This window comes from Marmota monax, unplaced genomic scaffold (genome assembly GCF_021218885.2).
Source record: "Marmota monax isolate L192 unplaced genomic scaffold, Marmota_monax_Labrador192_F-V1.1 WCK01_AAM20220418_F8-fsc00033, whole genome shotgun sequence".
NCBI lineage: Eukaryota > Metazoa > Chordata > Mammalia > Rodentia > Sciuridae > Marmota > Marmota monax.
In genome coordinates this window covers 7,619,502-7,628,582 of record NW_026694282.1, presented here as the reverse complement: position 1 = coordinate 7,628,582, position 9,081 = coordinate 7,619,502, and the positions used below count along the sequence as shown (strand labels likewise).

The window sequence follows — 9,081 nt, the reverse complement described above, 5'->3', positions numbered from 1 at the left end:
GAGATTGAGACCAAACACTCAAAGATCTTTGAGAACTGTCTTATATATAGTATATATTCAGGAAATGGTAGCTGTTGTATTGATATTGTCATTTGAATGGATACACAAGTGATTGCTATCTAAAAAGTATTAAGATGAAAGAAAAAATGAAGTCAGCTGTTAAATATTATCAAAGAGTTTTAGAAGAATTGCATTGCCTCTGAACTTAATCATATGTATGTGCAATCTAATTAATCTGTTATAGACTCTGGGGTCTAATATTCCCACTGCTCTCCTATTAATGTAGAAATTCTTTGTTTCATGGTCATTTAGTTGAATTCCATTGATAAAGCCCCAACTCAGAATAAACCATGATTCTTCTCCATTTCTGCTCAAATCAAGGCAAGTTGATGCCACTGTTACCTTAGGATCACCGATCTATATAACCAAATATTTAAATTTGCTTTCCTACTCTCTCTTACCCCCCATATGGCTGACTATACTTTACATTCTTGCTTTCACAACTCTACATTGTTTCCCTTTCTCTTCAAAGCACCTTTTCTTTCCTTCCCCATTGACTTCCTACATAAATCCAATATTTATTGACTACCTACTCTGATCAGGGTTAAGATTATGGTGTGCTAGACTATGAGGTTGCAATGGGAACAAAACCTGGACTTGGTCAGGGTCCCCTGGGGGAAGAGAGAGAGACAAAAATCATCAAGTGGTCACAAATCTTATGAACACTGACTATGATGAAAGCAATAATTGGAGCTGTGAGAGGCTGCCTAAGAGAATATCAGTGGGTCAAGAGCAGGAGGATGTGGAAACAAGTAGGGCTTTCAAGGGAAAAGAGATCATGTGCCAAGGCGTGTGTTCATCTCATAGATGCTTTCTTCAGGTGAGGTAGATGCCCACTTCATCAAGGGAACTCTGGAAACTGTCAGTATGAAACTTGACTTCCTCTTTTACACCTGCAATTCTCCTATCCTTTTTCCTTCTTCCTGTTACAGAGAAAGACAGACCTGAGTGTTCTCATTTCATTTCTCTCTTTCACTCTCCTCTCTTTCTCTTTCTTGCTCTTACTCTTCTAGTCAAGAGTTTTCATCACCTTAAAAAGAAAAGAAAATGAAAATGAAAACCTTCCAAGCTTCCGTTGAAGCTCCCACTCCTGCTTCCACTTAATTTCCCCCCTCCATGTAGTGATCCATTTCTTGCTGGCATGGCCTATGGTTGGTTTTTGTTTACAATTTTTTATTAAGAGCAATGGAATCAAGCTTCCACTTTTACTCTACTGGAAATTCTATTCATCAAAGTCACTAATGACCATTGGGTATGGTGGTGCACTCCTGTAATCCCATCAACGGGGGAGGCTCAGAAGGCAAGAGGATCGCAAGTTCAAAGTCAGCCTCAGCAAAAGCAAGGTATTAAGTAATTTAGTGAGACCCTATCTTTAAATAAAATACAAAATAGGACTAGGGATGTGACTCAGTGGCTGAGTACCCCTGAAATCAATCCCCAGTACCCTCCACCCCCCAAAAAAGTCACTGAAGACTTCCATGTCATTGACTCCAACATAATTTTTTTTTTGCATTTTTTTTTTTTAGTTGTAGATGGACACAATATTTATTTATTTATTTATTTATGTGGTGCTCTGGATAGAACCCAATGTCTCACGCTTGTGAGGCAAGCACTCTACCACTGAGCTACAACCACTAAAACACTGTGGTTTTGCTATTCTTAGGCTACTAAATAGGTGAGATAGTGTGTATGTGATGGTAGGTACATGTTTTAGTCAGCTTTTTTGCTACTGTGACCAAAAGATCCAGCAAGAAAAAAAAAAATTAAAGGAGGAAAAATTTATTTGGTGTTTGTGGTTTCTAGGGTCTTAGTTCATAATGTTGGGTTCCCAAGGTGAAGCAGAACATCATGGTAGAAGAGTATAGAGGAGGAAACAGCTCAGGACATGGCCACTAGGAGGCAGAGAGAGACAATTCCACTCTCCAGGAACAAAATATATAACCCAAAGTCATGCCCCAGTGACCCACCTCCTCCAGCCACACCCTACCTGCTCACAGTTACCACACAGTTAATCCCTGTCAGGGGATTAGTGCACTGATGAGGTTAAGGCTCTCATAACCCAATCACTTCACTTCTGAACTTTCTTGCATTGTCTCACATATGAGCTTTTGGGGGACAACTAATAGCTAAACCTTAGCAGTGCCAAAAGAATGTTCTGCCCCATTAGTTCTCAATTATCACATCTTAAATATGGATTGTTTAATTTAAAACACACACACACACACACACACACACGCATGCTTTTTTTTCAGTTTGGAATGATTACAAAAGTTACAAATATGTTAGAGAAACCTTGTGGTTTTTTTCCCCTTTATTGGTTCTTTTTACTTATACATGACAATAGGATTCATTTTTACATAATTATAAAAGCATGGAATTTAATTTGTTCTAATTCAGTCCTTAGTATTTCCCCTTCCCCTCCCCTCGCCCCTCCTTTTGTTCTCTTCCCTCTACTCTACTCATCTTCCTGCTATTTAATTATAGTGTTTTTTTTTTAAATTAGTGTCTTGTGTATGTTCATAATGGTGAGATTTTCTGTTTTTGAAACAACAGATTAAGTTACCAATCTAATGTTCTAATACTCCTAAGTATTTATAAATAAATGTATATTTCCTACCCATAGGCCCATTTCCCCCCATATAACCACAATACATTCACCACAATTCAGAAATCAATGTTGTTACATTAACACCATTTAATATTCAGTCTTCATAATTAAATTTGTCCAGTTGTCCCAATCTCTACTTGCAAATGAATCATTTCAAGTCAAGGAGTGTATTCAGTTGTCCTATCCTTTAGCCCCTTTTAGTCTGGGATAGTTGTTTGGTCTTTCTTTCTTTCTTTCTTTCTTTCTTTCTTTCTTTCTTTCTTTCTTTCTTTCTTTCTTTCTTTCTTTTTTTAATGGCCTTGAAAGATTATGGGGCAGTTACTTTGCAGACCATTCTTCCTCATCCCACTCAGGCTATGATTCCCCACAGGCAAGTCCTCCTTGACAGGTTCTCACTTGCTGTGCTCATTCTCTGACAGCCCATGCCAGGTTCTCTCTCCACATGGACACTCACTTCACCCTGTCTGAGCTCCAGCACTGTGGACCCCTTCCTCTTCTAGTACATTGCTTACCATTTTTTTTTCCCAGCTCTTGGCTTGAGGGCAGAATTGTGGAGGAAGGGAAGGGGATACAGAGATTAGATGTCATTTAAGATCACATCCACTTCCAGTGTTCTATGACAAATAAAGTAATATGGTTAAATATTGGCAAGCCCAGGCTCAGAAAATGGGGTCGAGATCATTGGAACAAATGACCATGCCTAAATGAATCAACGAGGCTAGAGCAAAGTGAGGCTATAGCAAAGTGAGGCCCTGAGTAACTCAGTCTGGGGCTACATATGACACACTGGGAAGTATGACTGAAAGCATAAGATCTGAGAATGAACAAAGAATTCAGGATATGCTTACCCATGGTGCCCCCCAAAAGGAAGGGGAGATGATGGTGGATGTTGCCCAGAAAGCAATAAATATTCATTAGGGTAGATCAGGCAAGAGAGGAAAATATTTAACAATATTAATCAGCAAGAATCTTAATCCACATCAGAGAGATTAGTGATCTTATGCATTGTGGGAACAATTAATCTAGCCTAAGTAATACTATACTGATGATCACATAGTATTACTTACTGCTACAGATGCCATGAACTTGATGCCGTGAACTCACCAACTGCGAAGCCAATGCCAGCATTTATGTAATTAATGTTATGCTGCCATCCTTTGGTTGAATTTAAAATGGCTTCTCTACTAATTAAAACTATTATATTCTCAACACAAAGAGGGTATCCTGACTTTAATTATAGTATTACTTTCTTAGATAAACAGTAATGATAAAGAAATAATTTATGAAAATAGGAAATAAATAAAAATATACATTTATTGTTATGGTTTGGGTATGAGGTGACCCCAAACACTCTTGTGTAAATGCAGGAGTGTTCAGAGGTAAAATGATTGGATTTTGTGAGCTGTAAACTAATCAGTCCACCCTAGTTTGAATGGACTGACTGGTAACTGTAGATAGGTGTGGCATGGATGGGGGAGGTGGGTCACTGGGGACATGACCTGGAAGGGTGTGTCTTCCATGTGGCTTCTCCTCACCTCTGCTTCCTGATCCCACCATGAACTGAGCAGCTTTCCTTTGCTAAGCCCTTCCACCATGATGTGCTGCCTTACCTTTGGCCCATAGTAATGGAGCCAGCCATCTATGGACTGAGACCTCTGAACTCCTGAGTCCCAAATACACTTTGCCTCCTTTAAGTTGTTCTTGTTGGGTATTTGAGTCACAGTGACACAAGTTGACTAATACATATCTACATTAATTTAAAAGTCTTCAAAAAACTCATTCTAGTTAAAAATAGACTGACACCACTAGGCCTTGACTTGCTTCAAAGACTTTTCTCATGCTCAGTGATACTATTTAGATCCTTTTTGTCACTATGACACTTTTCTATTGTTTTTTTCCTAGTTTGATATAAGCATGCAGTGAATTTCCTTATAAAATAAGCATGCTTTTATGAAAAAAAATTAATATTTTAATATTTATTTTACATTACATTTTAAAATAAAATATATTAAAATGTGTAAATTTTTAACAAAATTGTATTTTATTTTTAGTCTTTTAGGTCAGGGTCCAGCAAACTTTTTTTTTAATAAAAGACCAATGGTAACTATTTTAGGCTTTGCAGACTATTTAGTTTTGTCAGCTCTGCTATTGTAGCCTGAAAGTGTCATAAACAATATATTTAAAATGTGCATGGTTATATTCCAATAAAACCTTATTTACAAAAATCAGATGTGGGCCAGATTTACCCCATAGATTTTAGGTTGTCAACTCCTACTTTAATTTTGACAGAACTTCCAGCCATGAGGAACGACCAGATTTATCTTCTCACTTTAAACAACTAAAAACTGAATAAAATATAAGAGAAAATGTTTTTTCAGACAATAGACAACAGGAAGCATAGGATAATGATTCCTGAGGAAAAGTAAGTAATACAATGAGTCCTATAATTGTTTCAGCCTACTCTGGGAAGAGAGTTTCTTGGCTGCAGTGCAAGGAAGAGAAAAGCCAAATGGGTGAGGATTTCATGAGATGGTAAGTCAGAGGTTTGAGTTTAGGAAGCAGATAGAGATTTGAAGGACAAGATTTTGAAGAAAATTATTGTCCTACAGAGAGAGACTTGGATATAAAGGGACATTCACAATGATCTCTAGAAGTGCCTGTAGGAGTCTTTAGCTGATAGGTAATCTCTTCATGCATGCGAAAGAATTACCCATAACTGAGGAAAGAACACCCAGAAAGGAGACGTGCTGGAAATAGTCTATGTTTCCCCCTGCCCGAGAGTAAAGACTGCCTGATACAGGAAACATTGAATAGAGTCCTCACAAGAATGTATCCTTGGTGTGGGACACATTGCCCTGGACTATTAAATCTGCCTCTCCTATGCAAAGAAAGCTTAAAGGCAAATCTTAAAGGAATCAAACAGATTTCAAGTCACCACATCCTAAAACAAAATCTTACAACATTTTAAGATCTTAACAAGTTCAATATCCAGTAAAATAAAATTTATAATGTTCAGAATCCAGTCAAAAGTTACCAGGCATGAAAAAAAAAAAAACCCACAGGAAAATAAGACACATAAACAGTAAGAAAAATATAATTCAAAGAACCAGACCTAGAAATGACACAAATGATAGAATTATCAGACAAGGAAATTAAAACACACACTATAAATTACCTTATTTGTCCTATGAAGTAAAGGAAAGCAAGAAATGATATCAAATAAGAAACAAATTCAACACCTAGAGAAGAAAAAATATATCTTATATGATAAATGTACTTGATCAACTGAAGAGTAGATAACATATTACAGAAGAAAATATCAATGAACTTAAAGACAGACATAGAAAGTGTGAACGATAAGATCACAAGTTCAAAGCAAGCCTGGGCAACTAGTGAAACTTTGTCACAAAAAATAGAGTGGAGTTGGCGTGGGAGTAGTCTGGGGATGTAGTTGAGCACCCTGGGTTCAATCCACAGTAACACACACACACACACACACACACACACACATAAATAAATAAATAAATAAAAGATTTACCATAAGTCTTCTCTCTGGTTGTCTATCTGTGTGTCACTCACTCTTTCTGGGGTAAGCTGACAGTTGATTCTATTTAATGATACCCGACTAAGTGATACCAACACAGAGTTGAGCTAGTATAAATGAGATTACACATGTGTTTGTTTTCAACACTTGGGGATTCACCCAACAGATGCCTGAAAAGAAATAATCAAAAATAAGATTTAATATCCTATATTGCTTCATGGCAGAACATATAAATTCACTCTAAATCAACACTTATTTATGAAACATCTACTATTGCTGTATGGGTAGTAAAAAGTATGAGTGTTTATTATATCTTCTTCTGAGGGTTTTAACCTTGGGAGCTTGTAAATAAAAAGGTACAAAGTGTTGTGGGAAGAGTGTAATTATAGCTCCTGGGAGAGATCTAGGCTTCAAAGGGCAAGTAGTGCTTAGTCTTTGCATAGACAAATCCTCAGTGGAGGAAGAAAACAAGGAGATGTTTCAGAGAAAATGTAATCAATGAACACAAACATACCATACACACAGCACAATATACAATATTAGGGCAATAGTGAGTCCTTTTCTCCATCTTAAGTTTGGGTTTCCTCACACTCTATTTAGAGCAATAGTGGGAAGATGGGAAAAATAGATTGGGGGCTTATGCAGGTGAACCTAGAAGATGGAACTTGGTGTTTGTCATGCAAGAGGAATTATTGAGGCAGACATATTCACATTAGTTTACCATACCTTTTGCTACTCTGGGGAATATAGATGAACTAACTACCACTAAATTTCTTCGCAAACATATTTTATCACTTAGAATGTTTCATAACATTTCATTATATGGGGGAACCAAACTATATGTAACCATTCTCCTGTTGTGGAACCTGAAGTTTGTTTCTACGATTCTGCTACTACTGTAGTATCCTAACAGCCTTCTTTTACTATATTTTACTCTTTCACATATGCCATACGCTTAGATTTTAGATATTATACTGATTGGACAAGATATAAAGCAATCTAAAATTGCTGATACATATTTTAAGATTATTTGCTCAAGCACTTATGCAAAACCAGTTATATTTAACACTTTAAATTTAGTAATCTGTATGGATTTTAATTTTTGCCTTTGAGTGCCATGTAGGTGCTTCTGAGCCTCTGATAAATATTTCCCCATGAAGGACTACTGCTTTCAAAAAAAAAGTTTTACTCTCAATAAAAAAAAAAGTCTAATAAGATTGACTAAATATTTAGAAAGCACATTGTGTTAAGTGAAACTTTGTATGTAATAAATAATATGGGTAACAGAAGATCATCTTGGATAACTAGGTTTGTAAATGTCTCAATAAAAGCACACAGTGAGATAAGTTCTTTTGGTTACTTCCTCAAACAACCAACACAATGGGGAAAGTGGAGGAAATGATCCATGAACAGCACAAAAAGGGAACCAGAAAACTTGACGTGTAAACTTGGAGAAATGACAACAATTAGAATCAAACCCAACAACAACAACGACAAAAAAAAAAAAAAAACACTCCAGAATAAGGTGAGAAGCATGAAAAACAAACATTCCCTAGTACTGGGGTTTAACTAGGTCTGCATAAGAGATAAGTAGCATATTTGACCTTCACCATGATTCACAAGCAATTCCCTGGCATTGTGTTGGTGCTACTGGTCTTCTTTGTAGAACTGAAACTAGTTCTCCTCCAACAAAGAATAAAGGAAGAGAGTTTACAACTACTGAATAATTTGCAAACCTCATCAATCCAGCAGTGTCTGCCATACAGGAAAAATTTCCGGCTTCCTCAGAATTCTGTGAATTTTCACCAGTACCCAAAAGGGCATGTACTGGCCATTCTCCATGAGATGCTTCAGCAGATCTTCAACCTCTTCAAGAAAAATATTTCTCTGGGCAGTGGGGAGGAAAACCACATTCCAATATTCCTCACTGACCTTCACCAACAGCTAGAATACTTGGAAACACTCTTGGGATTGGAAGCAGAACATAAAAGCCATGCCCTGGGGAGTAAGAACCTTAGATTGCAGGTTAAAGCATACTTTCGAAGGATCCATAATTACCTGGAAAGCCAGCGACACAGCAGTTGTGCCTGGACCATTGTTCATGCAGAAATCAATCGGTGTCTGGTCTTTGTATTCAGACTCATCAGACAAGAAATAGACCCTTGACTGGTGTGGAGCAAGAGCCAACCACAGATTTTAAGTGGATAAGGTTGGTGAAAGAGCAAGAGGACGTATGTAGAACATTATTACCTTTTGCCATAAAATGATAGCCTTGTTTTGGTTTTGTGTGTGTGTGTGTGTGTGTGTGTGTATATATATATATATATATATAAAATTATATATATATAATATATATTTTTATATATATATATAAATATTATATATTTATATATATAATATATATAAAATGTATATATATATATATTTATATATATATAAAATTGTGTTTTAATTTTATGTATAATTGACTGTGATTGTTTTTATTTTGCCATGCCACTTTATTTTATTAAACTGTGAGTCACAATAAATTCATTAATAACTCTAATTGGTTCCTCAAATAGATATGTTGTCATAGAAGTTGGTGGGTAGATAGAATGAATATCTAAAACTTGCATGTTTGTAAAATGACTTAGATTTAATATTCACTGCAGCATTATTTATAATATCTAAATATAGGAAGCCACCTGAATTATTCTAAATAGAGATAGTTAAGCTGTATTCACATAAAGGAATATCACTCAGCTAGAGAAAAGAATGAGGAGCCTCTTTCTAGTCTAAAAAGAGTAAAGAAAAGAAAAAGAAAGGCAAGATACAGAATAGTGCATATAAAATGTTGGGTAAAATGTAAAATAAATTTAATTTACTGTGT

General features: G+C 36.1%; 1 protein-coding gene across 1 annotated transcript; it reads left to right on the top strand.

The window, feature by feature from the left end:
• Positions 1-7,808: 7,808 nt before the first annotated feature.
• Ifne (interferon epsilon) lies at positions 7,809-8,506 on the top strand. Its single transcript, XM_046467312.2, has one exon. It carries the CDS (start codon positions 7,824-7,826, stop codon positions 8,376-8,378), a length of 555 nt encoding a protein of 184 aa, XP_046323268.1. The 5' UTR covers positions 7,809-7,823; the 3' UTR covers positions 8,379-8,506.
• The last annotated feature ends 575 nt before the right edge of the window (positions 8,507-9,081 follow it).

What these genes read in the sequence shown, in the direction of transcription:
- Ifne (XM_046467312.2), top strand. Translation starts at nt 7,824, where the DNA reads ATGATTCACAAGCAATTCCCTGGCATTGTGTTGGTGCTACTGGTCTTC.